The sequence below is a fragment of the Nipponia nippon genome, unplaced genomic scaffold, assembly GCF_047370975.1.
Source record: "Nipponia nippon isolate SJK-2023a ecotype South Korea unplaced genomic scaffold, ASM4737097v1 scaffold_26, whole genome shotgun sequence".
Lineage (NCBI taxonomy): Eukaryota > Metazoa > Chordata > Aves > Pelecaniformes > Threskiornithidae > Nipponia > Nipponia nippon.
Window position 1 is genome coordinate 3129940 of NW_028262343.1, and position 17265 is coordinate 3147204.

General features: G+C 44.2%; 1 protein-coding gene across 1 annotated transcript in view; it reads left to right on the plus strand.

The window, feature by feature from the left end:
* Positions 1-17265, plus strand: part of LOC104016004 (uncharacterized) — a 52940-nt gene that overhangs the window by 32624 nt on the left and 3051 nt on the right. The window contains 4 exon segments of the mRNA XM_087762495.1: positions 3233-3377; positions 10404-10537; positions 11338-11437; positions 12434-12610. Coding sequence (XP_087618621.1) covers positions 3233-3377; positions 10404-10537; positions 11338-11437; positions 12434-12610 — 556 coding nt within the window.

Sequence of the window (17265 nt, forward strand, 5' to 3'; positions counted from 1 at the left end):
GCATTGGGGCAGCACATTATGTATTTCTCTTCTGTGCGCTGCAATGCTCCAGGGCAGCTCTGGGAAAGCCACCTGGCTGCTCTGTGCTGCTGCTTCTCCTGTGGAAAATGGAGGTGACAGCTGCATTTTTTGCCTCTCTGCCATCCTCCCAAACACATCTATGTTGCATTGATTTAAATGATTAACTTTTCAGGGGAAGGCCTGCTTTACCAAGGTTACATGCTGTGTCTAGCTCAGTGGAACACAAATCTCAGGTGTGGCTGAGAGGCTCTGCTGCTGTTTAAGTGGTATAAATTAAGATGAGTAATTAGACAAGTATTGTTTATGAGCTTCATTTGACTGATTAATTTTTCTGAGATTTAATTTCTTTAATAATTTGTATTGACAAAACTATTGCTTCTTGAATTACGAGCAAGGTGAAGCCTCTTGTGTCTGAGGCCCTTTCGCCAGATGATTTTTTTAGTGCTACTGCTTCTTGCAGTTACAAAATACAGACATTTAACAATTTCATAATGAAATAACTCTGTACAACACTGAGTGTATTGTTGAAATCACTTGGCAGCAACCACAGCTTCAAGCCTTTTGCTTAATCCACTAGACTTCAAATTTGTTGATAATTCTCCTTGATATTCAATTTGCTACTGATATTTTTAGCAAAGATGATTTTCCAAAGAATTCAAAGTAGAAATTCAAATTTTATGATATCAACAATGTACTTGTGAGCAATTACAAAAATGTAATTGTGAGAATTCCTGCGAAATGGTCAAATAATAATGAGTTATTACTAGCTAATAAATCATAATTTAAAAAGGGGTTCTCACCTCTCTGAAGCCATTATTTTTGAGAACTATATTTGCCTTTTGGCATCAGGCTCATAATTCTTTTTCCCAAAACTGAAGCCTTGTGAAGAAGTTAATTTCCTCAAGTCTTTGATGCCTTCCTTTGGTCTGTTTCTTTAAGAAAGCAAATAAACTAGATCAAATAAGGGCTCATTAAATACCTTCCCTCAAGTTAAGTGAACTCCCTCTGGAGCACGCTGAGCCCCAGGTGGACTTGTGGGGACACTGCTGAGCACTGACTGATGTAAAACTGCTGCATCCCCTTAAGGCCAAGGGTGGAAAGATGAGCACCGGTAATGGAAACCAGTTCTTCAGTGTGAGCCTGGCTACTTTGATATGAAGCTAGAATATTTTGATTCTTCAAGTAGTCCAATTAGCAATATAAACTCAGAAGCAAGAATTTAGAGAGTTTACTTTTAGTAATTCAGATTAAAAGTTGGCACATAGAAGAAAATCATTAGCTGGTATATGCAGTAATGTGAACATACACATTAATAATGGATCAAAGCTGTGCCTCTTCCAGATGTTGGGAACCCCTCCAAGGCTTCTCCATGGGAACTGCATGCATAGAGGTGGCAGTGGGCCTGGGGAGTTGTGGGGAACACAGCATGCTGCTGCAGCAGCTTTCCCCCAGCACCTCCTGTCTCCTGCTTCTCCACCTCCCAAACTCACAGCCTGTCTTCCCCTCCCCTGGGGAACATGCTGTTTCCAAGCAGTATTTTCTGTGAGGGAATGATGCTGAAGGCAGCAAGTATCCCTCTATAGCCCCACCTTCCCCCCACCCCATCCATCTCAAACTGATCTCCAGATGAAGGCTCTTTGCAATCCTAAAGACATAGGAGTGAATGCACCTTCTTCTGTCATTCAAAACCTATGTGATTCTCATCCTGTATCTGAGGGACAGAGTAAGAACTTACCCTTTTCTGCTCTTTGCCTCTTATAAGATCATTTATATGAGTGCTGGAATATTACCAGGAAATCAGATGTATATTCTAATTAGTACAGCTTGAGTAACTTCAGTTAATTTGTTAAAAATCTCAGAAGCACAGTAACAATTTTTTTCTGGTATGCTGACTCCATCTACTCTTTGGACAGATAATTTAAATTAAAAAAAGTACTTGGTCTTGTGATGTACTGTTTGCACATACATAAATGTGGGTATGTGTGTCAGTTTCTGAATGCAGATATTGGGGGATTTAGCGATTAATTTTTCATTCTTTAGAAACAGGTGCATTTAAAACCAGACAATAATCAAATATGTCAGAAGAGAATTAAAGGGCTATTGCTAAGGGAGCTACACAGATTTATTACCAGATGAGAATCTATTCCACAGATTCTTTGTTCTGCGGAATACCTAGATTAGGTGTTCCTGTAGTAAAACATCGAGTACATCTTAACCTGGATTGCTAACCTCCTGATTTTCACTAAACCAGGAAATCAATATGAGGTTTTTTCTTTCCTTTTCTACTAATAACAAATTATTTTTCTTACAAAACAGAATGCATCTAGAATGCTGGTTGCAGTTCTATAAGATTATCTTGTCATAAAATTGTCTAATTTCTACTTTTTTCTTAGGCCTCCTATTTGGAACCCAATCTCTTTAAAAGTAAAATAACTTTCTATGACTTTTTTTTAATTAATAACTTTTCTTTTAAGGATTGGTATTAAGACTGTTTATATGAGTTTCAACAACAGGTCATAAAGTTCGTTTATGTTTCTATTCCCTGGAAAGAGATAGAGCAAGAGAATACAACTAATCCATTTTCAGCCTACGATGTTGGATGTGCTATTTCACACAATTGATTTTGATTACTTGCATTCATTGCACTATTTTACATTCAGTTTTCTGTCTTGCAGTTGGGCCTGTAGTTCTTAAACTGAGGCTCTAAAAAAGAGAAATTACAGGACGGAATTTTAGTATCCGCACTGCAAAAATAAACAGGACATAATTAAGCAGAAAGTCAGCATCTCCCCCTCAGTTCTGCAGCAGCACGTTTGTTTCTGATGCAGTTCATGCAGGAATGGCTGAGGGCAGGATTGAGGTGATCCAGGGAGAGCTGTATGCAGTACTGCCTTGGTGCTCTGCTCCTTAAAAAAATGGCAGAAATGGGGAAAATGCATTTGATGAGAGACATAAAAATCTACACGGACGTTCTAAGCATGTGCAAGGAAATGCACAAATATTCACAGTGACTTTCCCAGTGTGGGTTTTTTCCACATAATGTAGCCCTCTGCCATTGAAACACAAATAAGCAAAAGATCATTGCTGGACAGATAAAACTAACTGTGCCATGGGGTTTCAGGGAGGTCACCCTTCCTTTCCCTCACGAGCATCCCCCGCCAGCCACTGGTACCCTCCTTGTGGTACAGCTAATGTGTCCCTGTGTCCCCAGCACCCGCCATCCCCACCATCAAGGCCGAGGACTGCATGGTGTGTTGGGACACGGCCACCATCTGCTGGCGCGCCAGCTCAGTGGCGACAGTGTCCTTCACTCTGGAGTACTGCTGACAGCATTCGCCGGAAGGAGAGGGTCTCAGGTCAGTGCCACAGTCACAAGCACTGCTCGATCAGATTAAGCAGCTGTTAATGAGCGCCCTGCCCCAGACTGTGGGTCGTTACACAAGAGATTATTCTGTCTTTGACCGTGCAAGGAAGAAATCAGCTTCTGCATGCTGAGGAATTTACAGGCTGGACACTAATCTATGAGATTAGGCTGAGAGATGTAAAAATACTTCCTTTTATTCTGCTCAACTGGGCAATCCCATTCATTTGGGGCCAAAACCCTGAAGATGTTGCGGTCTGCAGTCAACCAGAAGTTGCAAGGCTGTGTTGGCTGGGGAAGCCCCAGGGAGGGCAGCTGAGCTTTGCAGGAAGGAGCGTGACAGAGAAGCCTGGCCCAGTTTGCTCTTTGTTTTGTGGCAAACAAGATAGGAGCCGGCTTGAGACATAGCGAGGGTCATAGTGGTATCCTGGTAATGTTGGTGATCCATCTGCGCTGTCTGGATGCGTGGGCAGATCCCTCCCAAAGCACAGCTGAGCCCAGCACTGACCAGCTGTGCAGGCATGCCACAGGGGTGGAAGAGCAACCCAAAGAGCAGCTTTGAAATTGGGGGTGGCATCTGCTTATGCCAGACCCTCTCTGGTTTCCCCTACGTTAAGTCTGTGCTGTGTAGAGGAGAGGGAGAGGAGGGATGTAGGCACCACTGATCCATGAAACCATGCAGTGTGTTGAAATGCAGAGAAAATTATATGGTGCTCTGTATGTCCTTGGGGGTTTGGGGTTTTGGTTGGTTGGTTTTTAAAAACAACAACAGCATTCCAGAAAAATACAGTTGCAGAGGTCTGAGAAGCTTTGGGAGGCAGGGGAGTGACTTGCCATATGGGACCCCAGCTGAGTTTGTCAGTCTTCCCCTCCCAGGGAGCCTGATTAGAGTCTTCATCCATGGGCTAGTTCACATGGGCTCCACCCCTTGCAGTCAAAATTAGTTGACTAAATGGTTCACATGTTTCTACTAGACAAGTATGACAGTGAAATTGCGTGTGCCTTGCTCCTTACAAAAGTAGGCTAAAAATTGAAATAAATTTCTGCGGGGTTGGGAGACCTTTTTTTCACGCAGTACCAGTGTGCTGTGTTAATGCAAACAAGGAGAGGAGGAGAGGTCTTGCCCAGCTCTCCTGCCTCTCGGAGGGCAACCATGATCTGCTCTGTTTCATACATATTTCATGAGGCCATCAGGTCCCTGTCAACCTGCCAAAGTCACTGTTGGTCAGGGATAATGTAGCTGCTCCCAAAACCTGTACTATGTATTTGCCCTCAAGTTTATTTGCTGTTAACTGGAATTGCCTCTTTTTCTCAAAACTGTACCAGAAAGTGTGCTGCTTTCTGTAATCTGTGAGTGAGGTATTGTTAACACCAAGCGGTTTGCTTGTGGCAACAAGCTGCCAGAACTGACCAATTCTCTTTCTCAAGTAAGCTTGTGCAAAGTCTAGCATGTTTATAATTATACTGAGTCACATTTGACTTTTTGGCCTCCCTGTGGGCAGAAGCTCACCTTTTACTGTGACAAGTGTGAAAAATTCCCATAGAACAAAATCATTAATTTTCTCAGAATCGCTGTAGTTGAAATTTCTGTATTTGTAGAAGGGCTCTGACCTCTTTTTACAGTGTCAAAGACCATCTTTTACCACTTATTTTCCCTCAAAACAATGCCTCTCCTTCCTTTTCCATAAGCACACCCCCCCCCAAGATTAACCTGGAAAACTTCTATAATGGCACAAGATGATTCAGTGATGGAGAATATTCTTTTAAAGATTTCTATTTAATTTTTTTGCGTAAAGCCAAGGAAAAAAGAGCCCACTGATGGATGGTGCATACTGCCTGTATTGCTCCCATCCAAGGCCATCAAGGTGCATGTTAGGACTAGAAATCAGTTCCTTATGTAGCTGATATAGTGAGACAAATAGCTCCAGGTGATGAGTCAGATCTTAGATGGGCAGAGCTGCCTTCTGAAAGTACCTGTAAGGAGCCTACAGTTACTATGTCGACTACCTATATCAAGTGGAATAAAACTGTGTCTTTATGCCCACCTAGAAGCATTGGGGCCTGGAAATGCTGTAGGTTACTTTCCTTGAAAGCTTGGAGTTTGTCCTTCACAGGTTTCCTGAGCAACACACATCTTGGGGACCAGCCAAACACAGAGCCCTTGTGGTGGCCTGTGCCTCTTATGCTTGCGGTGGCCCCATAGCTGAGCGATTCCCCAGTCCCCGAGTGGGAGTCCGAACACATTTTTCAGCAACCCTGGAAAGTTCAGATGCTGCTGGAGCCACAGCGGGAAAGCAGAGGTGGGGGAAGGACATCCAAGGGAAGTCCTGGAGAAAGCAGCACAGTCCCATCCCACATGTCGTTCTGGGAGCCCACCCAAGGCAAGGGACACTGCCAAGGTATCAGGCAGGGAGAAATTCCCCCATCAAACAGCAGGAGCTGTGTGTAGAGTCCCTGGTCTGGGCCAGCCCCTTGTAGCCTTCGGCATGTCACAGAATCGCAGAATGGCTGAGGTTGGAAGGGACCTCTGGAGGTCCCTTAGTACAGTATGTGGTGAGTTTGTAAAAGTGGAAGTGACTGAGTATCATCCTCTCTGCCAATGCAAGACCGGCACTGCTAGCAATCACAATTTTCCGTTTACCCATAGAGCAGGTCTAATGCTGGAAAAAGGAGAGCAAGCCTCCCTCCTGTTGCTTTGCCCACATTACAGTCCTGCCAGCTCAGGAAACAATGTGTGGAAAATAAGGAATCTTCCTCCCCTCTGGCTGTGCTGGGCTTGCTGTCTGAGATAGCAGTGAGGACCATTGCAGGCGGTGCTTTGGTGATCTAACTCCAAAACAGCCAGAGCTGGGACAGAGGAGAGGAAAGTAAGCGTGCGGCACAGCTGGGAGGGAACTCGGAGCAATTTGTTCTTTATTTTCAGCTTCAAGAACTTTTTTCCGCTCATGGCACACCCTTTCTGTGTGCTTCTACACATATCTTGAGACGCTTCCATGCTTTCAGCTCTAACTCAACATCAGTGGTACCAGCACAAGTTTGGAGGTGCTGTTTCAGTGGGATATTGGGGTGGAAATGACAATTACAGCACAGAAGGCATTCTGAATCACTGCAAGGCATATCATTTGCTGGGTCCTGCAATATTAAAAAATATCCTCTAGACATTGTTTCCTTGAAATAAATGAGGATGCTGATGGGAGAAATATGCATCAAAACACAGCATCAGATTTCCCTAAAACCAGGGAAATCACAAATTTAACAGACAATTGCTACTATAATATTGCTCAGCAATTTAAAGATGAAGAAACATGTAACTCCTTTCTGCTTTGCTTTGAATAGCACATACCTGAAATTTGGAGACTGGATTTTGAGACTTATAGATTCCTCTTATAAAGAGGGGAATTAAGAGGAGATACTTAAAATATTTAACTTCAAATGTTTCTTGAATTTCTATGTTTCTTGAATTTCTATGTGCTATGTTCTATTTTGTATTATGATACCAAGACACTGTGGGGATAGTGCAAATATGATACCATTTAGGCTAAAGGCCAGGATGCCTCATGCTTTGATGATAACATTACTAAATTTCAAATAATCTATAAAGTGAACAGGTGTTTTTAAAGTAGAAAATAGGTGACATAAAAAATGTTGTAGGTGATTTTCTCTTTCTTTCATGACCAAAATTACATGGTACAATACTTTAGGTGAGCTTGAGGAAGATCTAGCTGCAATGCTTGTTATAAGAACTCAGAAATGAAACAGACTTTCCCCCAACAGTCAGGATGCATTTTCCCTTCCCTTCTCCCATGCATGTCCTGTATGCTGTAAGCTAGGTAGTAATCTTACCTTCTCCTTATCCTTGCTTTTTTTATCACTGATTGCACGGTTAATCTGAAGCATGACAAACTACAGTGATTGCTGGGGAGCCCTCAGTATTCACTTTCCCCCTTCACCCTGTCCTCTAGACAGAAGGAGAGGTGATAGCAAGACCTATTTCTTCTTTGCATGCAGCCCCTTGTGAGCTTGGAGCTGACTCAGACTGTTGCAAATGAAATTCCTTCTTGTTGGCATATTCTGTTTCATTAGTTGGCAGCAGCGGGACTGTTTTTTAAGCCTTAGTCGTAGCTAAAATTGATAGGCTTTTATTCTTAGGCAGCTTAAAGCTGGCTAAAATAGATTACCAAGCAGAGAATGCTATTCAAAAATCTGACCACTGTTTTACTGACCAGATCTGCTTAAAGTCCAGACACTTCTGTCTCACTATTACAACTGAAAAGAGGCATGCTATTGCTCTCTGAATTAAACATGCAACCAAATTCTGATTTGGAGAATTTCAGATTTGAAAGACACACGAGTCTGAACTTTGATGGCTGACCCTATTCTGCAATTGGCTGGACCCAAAATCTTTTCTGAATACCCAGGTTCTGGGATCCAGACTCCAGAATATGAATACCGTAGGTCTACTCATTACCCCAGAATGTACCTGTCTACTTGGATTTAGAAACAATTTTGTGTTTTGTTAACTAGTCATCAGTTAAATAGCTAACAGTGAAAAAGTTCTCCTAATTTCTTTGGGAGGGCACTGACTGGCATGGTATTTTCCAGAAGACAGAAGAAGGAGCCATATAGAGGGCATCACTGTGCTTAAAACACATTGATCTACATGTTGCCACAAACAGCTTCCGACAAATAGCTTAGTGTGTCCTCCCTTCATCTCACTTGTAACTGTTTGCTCAAAACTTCTTTCTGGTGCTCTGTGCTTCAGATTCACACCAAAGATATCAGGATGGTGCTTTTAAGGAACAGACTGGGCCAGACTTGTCTAGGAAGCATGGACAAATTTCTTCAAAGCTTGGGTACCTGCTTCTTTTCCCATGCCTGTGCTTCCATCCCCGTTTTCCTTTCTCTCACTTCTTTTATATTTGCCTCCTTGCTCAGTTCCCATCTGATATTTTTTGACTCGTCTTTCCTTTTTCTCGTCCCCTATACTCAGATGAGCCTTTTTCCTTTTTCAAGTCTAAAGATCTCAGGTTCTCATCAGGCAACTCATCAGGTTGCACCTCTTCCCTGAACCTTTCAGTAAGAACCGACCAGCCTGCCAAACTCCCAATGCCTTGCTGAAGTGCTCTCGTGGTCAGGGCTTTAGTTAGTCATGAGGGTGAAGCAAACCGTGCAATTGCTACCATGTTTGGACAACCCACTTCTGTTTACTACATCAGTTCCAGCATTAATGTAACACATTCCCCAAAGGCAGCGTGGCCCAGCGCTGATCACACAAGAGCCCAAAACTCTCTGAAATTCTTTCAAATTGAAAGAAGATCACAGGAGCACCCAGTGCTTTTTCTCAATGTTTTCAATCACTTTTAATGACAGCTGTCAGTACAAAATACCTGTTACAGACTAATAAGGATGATGCACCAGTCTTTCCCCAGGATGCCATCCTCCTAGACACAGAGCTCTATATGGTGTTAACAGGAATTTGGTGTATGTAGGGCTGTGGGATTTTACCTTTATCTGATAAACGCAGCAGAGGCAGGCATGTGAAAAATCCTGATGGATGAGCACTGATTATTCTTCAGATTGTACTGCTCTCTGGTGGGACATACATGAAAAATCAGTCACTACAAATGAATAGCAATGATCTTATCTGACAGCTGACTTGTCTGCCTTACCTTCTCTGGTGTCACAGTAATTAGTGCTGGGAAAAGTGATTTGTTTAATCTGTCTCCCTATAGAGACATTACCTGCAGGAGGGAGACCATCCTGGGCTCCACTCGAACTCGTGGTGGAAGGGAAAGTGCCTCGCATGCTCTCTGAAGGCACATCTCCTGTTCACAAATTATCTGGAGAGCAGAGCAAGACTCCTGCATTCAGCCCTTCCTCATACTACTGAGGTTATCATCTTTCAGCCCAGAGAGCAGGGGGGTTATCTCAAAAGACCTGCATTACACTTGGAAAATTAAATACTTGCCTTGAAGATTCCTATAAGCATTTTTTGGAGGAAATTATCTAATTTATACAGATAAACAGTCTTTACCTGCAGGTGTATGATGCGGTGGATATAAACTGTCTGGCTTTGCCATTATTATATGAGGCAAAAATGAGGAAAATCAGGATCCAATGTGTGAGAATTTGTTAAGCCAAACTTTCATACTCCTGACAATATAGAAAATAAAATTGGCATCTTTCTAGTCATCCAAAGTACTTTCACTGGCACTTCAAAGTGCCTGTGAAGCAGGTCGAGTGGGTGCTGACTCTCGCTTTCCTGCAGTGTGTCAAGACACCAGTGGTTGAGGATGTGAGGGCTTGAGCTTTTGAGGCACCACAAAGGGGAGACAGTCAAAGCAGGGCACTGTGCAAAGGCAGTTCCCCTGCTGTTGCCTCTTGCAAAACCAGCCTGTTAGAGTGCACAGCACCATGAGGGAGACAAAGCCAAGACTTTGTTGATGAACAATTTGTGAGCAAGGAGTTCATAATAAGAAGTGCATGGTTTCTGTGCTGTCTCAGATAAGGGTATCCGTTCTTTTGGATGTCGAGCATGTGCCCAGACTGTACAAACACAGCAAGTGTGTTCACTCTCATGCAGCTGAATTAATTACAAATTTTCTTTTTTCCTGCAGAAGCTTGTTCATTTTGTAATGCAGACTTTTTAGAGGAGATGGATGAGAATTTGTTTCTGTACTGCTTGCATTTTATGTGATGACTTACTTATGCTGCAAAATGAACATATAGTGAGCATTACACCAAATGACTGCACTGAGTGAGAAGGCAGTACAGGATCAAAGGCCTGAAAATTTGTCAGACGAAGTAAGAAGGATCCCTGAAGTAAAATGCCGAAGCTCCTACATAACCCGGTTGTGTGTGAAAACAGTGTTCACGTTTCCAATTTGGAGTTTCTCTATGGTGCCTGTTGTTTCAGTAGTCAACAATACTGTTAAGTGGCTTAGCTGTTTGCACAAATTATTCTTTCCCGGTTTGAATATCTGCATACATTTTCATGTATGAAAATCTTCAAAATTTGCAGATCTTTTGCTAGTATAAAGAGACCTGAACTGAAAGTATCTCTGGAGCCCAACGCGAACTATTTCTTCTACTTGAGGGCTGTTAACCCATTTGGAACAAGTGAACAAAGTGAAGCTGCTCTCATCTCAACTAAAGGTACATCACCATTTTCTGATGTCAAAACAATGGGGTGGAGGGGCAAAGCAGTCAAAGATGGCATTTTCCTCCATAAATCATAACTGAGCTTTCCAATACGGGAGTAAGCAAGTTATTGAAATAAAAGGAACCGTATTTTAGCTGCTTAAAATAAGCACAATCTGGGACTACTTCACTTGAAGTTGGTAGATTTATGTCAATGTAAAACCTATGTGACCTCAGAAGCAAAAACATTGAATTCTGTCAGAGATATGAAATGATTAAATATTCTTCAGGGATTTCAGTTTGCTTGAGTTTGGCAGAGCACATTCTGATAAAAGATTCCATGATCTTAAAAAAAAGCAAAATTAAAACCTTATGGACTTCGGAGTTCAGGGATGAGGAAGCATGCAGAGCAGTTTTAAAATGTAATGGATGATTTAAACTTTAAGGTTTCCAGATAAATAGCATTAAATCATGTATGGTTCTTCCAAACCAGCCTCAAAATTCAAGTTTGCTATTCTGAAAAAGCAATTGATTGAAAATGATTCAACCTTCTTTAATACCAAAGACTTCTTTATCACCTAGCTACTTTTCTGAATAATACAACCTGTTACGCTCCCTGGGCCTAGTTGCCAGAAGACTGCCATCCCAGTCAGGCCCAGCTTGGAAGAGTCCTTGCATTTGCGTCCAATTTTCTGTCACTCCTACCTCTGTCCAGCTAAGATGGCAGTAATTGTTGCTTAACATTTTATGATTCATCTCGTGTTAATGTTGCCAGCCTCTCAGAACCAATGTTTCTTTGTCGTGAATTGTACCAGGAACTCGATTTCGCCTACTGAGCAACACAGCCCATCCCGCTTTGCAAATCTCCCCTGATGCAACTGTGATCCGCCTTCCCGAGACAGCCAAATTCACTGGGTGAGTACCAGCATGCCAAGTGCACCACTCCGTGGGGTTCAAGATGGACCTCTCGCTCTTATTTTTACCTATAGGTAGCTTTCACATGGCACTAACTAATTTTGTAGAACTGAATTGTTTCAGTCTGTGTGATAGACCTCCCTTTCAAACATTGCAATACCTCAATAAAGCCAGTTGCAGCATTGATGTAGGTGCTGGGAGGACTTCAGTGTTGCACTACTGGGACTGCTGGGTTTGCCTCAGTCCATGGTCACTGCTTAATCCTTCAGAGCACTTCAGTCTCAAAGCAACTTGTTGCTGCCTCAAGAAGGCCAGATTTGTGGGCTTATTTTTGAATATGTTGTGGCTAGAAGTAATCCATCCTTTTACTTTGCTTCCTCTGCTGAGAGCATTACTGGTAACATTTTCCAAAGCATCTGTGCCTTTGGAGAATTAGAAAGTGCTCCTGGGATATGTTAGAATGATTGTACCAGGCTAGCTCCATCCATTGCAAATGTTTTTTTTGACATGCTGATATCGGTCACATCACAAGCACAGGTACACTTGTATGAAGTTGTACCATACTGATATGGTTTCTTAAAAGGTAATGGGGTATTACTGGTTTAAGCACTTTTTTTTACTGTTACAGCTGAATGCACACAAGATGTTTGTCAGTGTGTCTACTTAAAACAGCCATGCTTTCTAATTTGAACAAGCCTGCTAAATTTGAGGTCCATTTTTGCCTCCAAAGTCACTTTTTCCACCTTTTGCTAACTTAATATAATTTTGGGTAAAGTTTCATGGTTTTCACTCCTCAATATGAGCCCATCTCAGTGCAAAGATGAAATGACTCTTACTGACAACATTCAAATCTTTGATAAAACCCTGCAGTTAGAATAACAGAGTGCAGTCCGTTAGAAATTTTAGATGCTGCTGCATGATGTGACTATAAGAAATAACACAATATGCTTGGTCTACCACCACACTCACTTTACAGTACACCTCTTCCACAAATAGGTTTCCTTCAATCCTGGGTGAACTGCTGCCTGCTTGGGGACGTCATTACTGGGAAACCATTGTCTCTGCCTGCAGAAGCTATAGGATTGGGATTTGCTACGAGGCAACATCACGGAGCAGTGTCCTGGGGCTGAGTGATACCTCCTGGTGCGTGCACTGCTGTCCTACGCAAACCAGGTAAAGCTGAGTCAGTCTAGCTGCTTGGGAAGTCACTTGTCCTTCATGTAAATAAAGTTGGACAGCTTCAAGAATCACGAGAGCAGAAAGGACCCATCTGCTTTCTTTCTGCAAATTTGAGTAATAAGAAAAGGACAACTACAAAGGAGCTTTAGATCTCCTCCTCTTAATTAAAAAATCTTATAATGCACCTTAAAAAAATAATAAAAACCAAAAAATCTCAAACAGACCAACTTGCCTCCCTTCACCCAGTCAAATTGGGTCAATCAAACTTTAATACCTCCTTTGCCACTGCTTTGTCATTCCAACCTCATATCCTGAACTGCTTCACAAAATCCCAGCAAGCGTATTTATGTCAGTAAATGCAATCTTTTTAGAATCTTTTTCCAGCTCCAGGAGACTTCAAGCCTCCATAGGGAATGCCTTTTCCTGCCTTTTCCTTCACAGCGACAGGCACCCACCTGCCACTGTGGCAGGACTGCAGGGCACTGGGGTAGTCTTCAGCAGGCCAGTGCCAGGCGATTTGGAGGTTTGTAAGTCATAACCCTGTTAATGGTGTAAAGGTGCTCTTGATCTAAATAAGTGTGGGTTTTTTAGTGTGAAATCATATGGATACATGAACATAACTAGCTAAACGAAACATCTGAGATGCAAAGGGTTTTACCAAAGCACAGCTCATGCTTAAATCCCCAAAAAGACACGTAATAAGAAAGATATAGATGAATATGATTACAGCAAGTCTGCTTTTATTCAGAGAGCCCGAAGATGCTGAGTGAAAGGGCTCATCGGCACGCCAGGCAGGGCTTTGAAGCAACGCCACATTCGCTCAGGCAGGAGGGTTACATACTGAGCAAATTTTTTTTTTTTTGCGAGAGGGAGATAGACTGGTGGAGCCACTCCCTACCATTCCTGAGACTAGCACGCCAGATGGAAGCATCAAGAGATGGAGAGGCTCTCCTACCCTCTTGCCACCAGGCGGAAGGAGGGGACCTAAGAGACAGAGGGGGATGGAAACAGATCCCTGCTCGGCACAGCAGGCGAATCCTCTCACAGCGTACATCGCCCTCCCAGGTGCCCTTACACAATAGGTATGAGGCTCTGGAACTTGAGGGCCAGGAGGATGATGATGCAGACAGTTGTCTTGGTTTCAGCTGCGATAGAGTTAGTTTTCTTCTTAGTAGCTGGTAGAGCGCTGTGTTTTGGATTTAGGATGAGAATAATGTTGAGAACACACTGATGTTTTGGTTCTTGCTGAGCAGAGTTTGCACTAGTCAAGGACTTTTCAGCTTCTTGTGCTCTGCCAGGTGCACAAGAAGCTGGGAGGGAGCATAGCTAGGACAGCTGACCCAGACTGGCCAAAGGGCTATTCCATACCATATGACGTCATGCTCAGTATATAAGCTGGGGGAAGAAGAAGGAAGGGGGGGACGTTCGGCGTGATGGCATTTGTCTTCCCAAGTAACCGTTACGCGTGATGGAGCCCTGCTTTCCTGAGGATGGCTGAACACCTGCCTGCCGATGGGAAGTAGTGAATGAATTCCTTGCTTTGCTTTGCTTGCGCGCGCGGCTTTTGCTTTACCTATTAAACTGTCTTTATCTCAACCCATGAGTTTTCTCACTTTTACTCTTCTGATTCTCTCCCCCATCCCATCGGGGGGGAGTGAGCAAGCGGCTGTGTGGTGCTTAGTTGCTGGCTGGGGTTAAACCATGACAGTCCTTTTTGGCGCCCAACGTGGGGCTCGAAGGGTTCGAGATAACGACAGATTTAATTGGAATGTGCTAGATCGAAGTTATAGCAGGTATTGCTGTTTAGGTATTAATCGGCAGGCTTCTGTACTTGCCATGGGGCTTGCTTGCCTTACTGTATATTAGAGTCTAGTGCTCGTTAGTGGCTGCTTTTTGCTTTTGCTGCTTGCTGAACTGCTTATCATCTTACTCTGCTGTGCCTGGGAACATTTTGATAACAGCAATGGCCATGCGCCTGGGCTGGCAGATGGCCAGGGCATCGCTGCTGTTTTTGTGCTGCTGTACTGGACAGGCTGGAACTCCAGTGTGAACTCGAGTCGAAGGGACTGTGACCTGTGGATGAGTCCATGCGGGAGCAGGACACCCCGAAGCGTCTGTGGACGTGGATAAGCCCATGCCAGAGCAGGTATGTCTCGAAGCATCTGTGGCCATGGTTATGTCTGTGCCGCAGCAGATATACCTCTTGAAGGGATTGTGGCCCAAGGATAAGTCCATGCTGGAGAAGGTACACCTCGAAGCATCTGTGGCTGTGGATAAGTCCATGCTGCAGCAGGTACGCCTTGAGGCATCAGTGGCTGTGCATGAGGTCATGCTGGAGCACCTCAAAGCGTGTGGCCATGGGTAAGGCCATGGTGGAACAAGCTTACTTCTGAAGAGACTGTGGCTGCGGCTAAGGCCACGGTGGAGCAAGTTTACTTCTGAAGAGACTGTGGCTGCGGGCAAGGCCACGCTGGAGCAGGTATATCTCTGAAAGCATTGTGGCCCATGGAGAAGGCCATGTGGGAACAGGTGCACCTCTAAGTGACTGTGGCTGCGGATAAATCCATGCCGCAGCAGGTATACCCCTGGAGAGACTGTGGCTCATAGACAAGGCTCCACTTGGAGCAGGTAAACCCCTAAGGGACTGCAGTCTGTGGATAAGTCCAAGCCGGAGCAGGGGCAAGGGGAGGAGTCCATTGCAGTGTTAAGCCCAATGGTCTGGTCCAAAGGGGCCAGGGGTGGAGATTGTAATGGAAATACCTTTAAATTGTTGTAACCCATGATCTGAGTTGCATGTTATAGGAATTACCATACCAGGAACCACCTGAACCAATGGAGAAGAAGCCTTACAAGAAGCAGTGCAAGTGCAGCAGTGACCCAACCTGAGCTGGCTTTGGTGCCCAATAACTCCACGCAACACACCACCTCTCCTGTCCTGAGTGACCACCATCAGAGATGGAGCCCAAAGTCATGGACTAAATGAACTCAGTGGACATTATGTGGACATTTGTGGATGTTTATGGACATTTTACAGACATTTTACAGGGGTGGTCCATAAAATGAGTGGGGTGGTGGTTAATGAGGATGTATTGGATAATGTGGGACCTGAGCATGACGTAAATGGTATGGAATAAGGGGTGGATACTGTCCTGGTTTCAGCTGGGATAGAGTTAGTTTTCTTCCTAGTAGCTGGTATAGTGCTGTGTTTTGGATTTAGGATGAGAATAATGTTGAGAACACACTGATGTTTTGGTTCTTGCTGAGCAGAGTTTGCACTAGTCAAGGACTTTTCAGCTTCTTGTTCTCTGCCAGGTGCACAAGAAGCTGGGAGGGAGCATAGCTAGGACAGCTGACCCAGACTGGCCAAAGGGCTATTCCATACCATATGACATCATGCTCAGTATATAAGCTGGGGGAAGAAGAAGGAAGGGGTGATGGCATTTGTCTTCCCAAGTAACCGTTACGCGTGATGGAGCCCTGCTTTCCTGAGGATGGCTGAACACCTGCCTGCCGATGGGAAGTAGTGAATGAATTCCTTGCTTTGCTTTGCTTGCGCGCGCGGCTTTTGCTTTACCCATTAAACTGGGTAACTAGTTGCTGGCTGGGGTTAAACCACGACAACAGTGATCCATCCAAGGGATTGACTAGGGGGAACCAGTCAGCCCCACACATTACAGTGGCCACTGGTAAGAAAAAAAGAAGGGTAATTGTCATCGGCGACTCCCTTCTGAGGGGAACAGAGGGCCCAATATGCCGACTGGACCCATCCCATAGGGAAGTCTGCTGCCTCCCTGGGGCAAGGATAAGAGACATTACTAGGAAGCTCCCTAGGCTGGTAAAATTGTCCGATTATTATCCACTATTGGTTGTTCAGGTTGGCAGTGATGAGGTAGCTGATAGAGGCACAAAGACGATCAAAAGGGACTTTAGAGAACTGGGGCGATTACTTGAAGGATCAGGAGCGCAGGGAGTGTTTTCCTCCATCCCGTCAGTAGCCGGGAGGCATACGGAAAGGAACAGGAAGACCCATCTCATTAACACGTGGCTCAGAGGCTTGTGCCAGAGGTAGAATTTTGGGTTTTTCAATCATGGGGCAGTTTACATAGCACCAGGCCTGCTGGAGACAGATGGGGTTCACCTGTCTCAAAGAGGGAAAAGGATTCTGGCTCAGGAGTTAGCAGGCCTTATTGAGAGCGCTTTAAACTAGATTCGAAGGGGGAAGGGGATAAAACCAGGCTTGCTAGGGATGAGCCTAGGGGCGGCATGCCTGTGTTGGAGAAGAGATCAATAGCCCAACTGAAGTGCATTTACACCAATGCACGCAGCATGGGCAATAAACAGGAGGAGCTGGAAGCCATTGCGCGGCAGGAAAACTATGATGAGGTCGCCATCACGGAAACGTGGTGGGATGACTCACACAACTGGAGTGCTGTAATGGATGGCTACAAGCTCTTCAGAAGGGATAGGCAAGGAAGGAGAGGTGGTGGGGTAGCGCTGTATGTTAGGGAATGTTTTGATTGTCTAAAGCGTCAAGATGGTGATGAAAGGGTTGAGTGTTTATGGGTAAGAATCAGGGGGAAGGCCAACAAGGCAGATATCCTGGTGGGAGTCTGTTATAGACCACCCAACCAGGATGAGGAAACAGATGA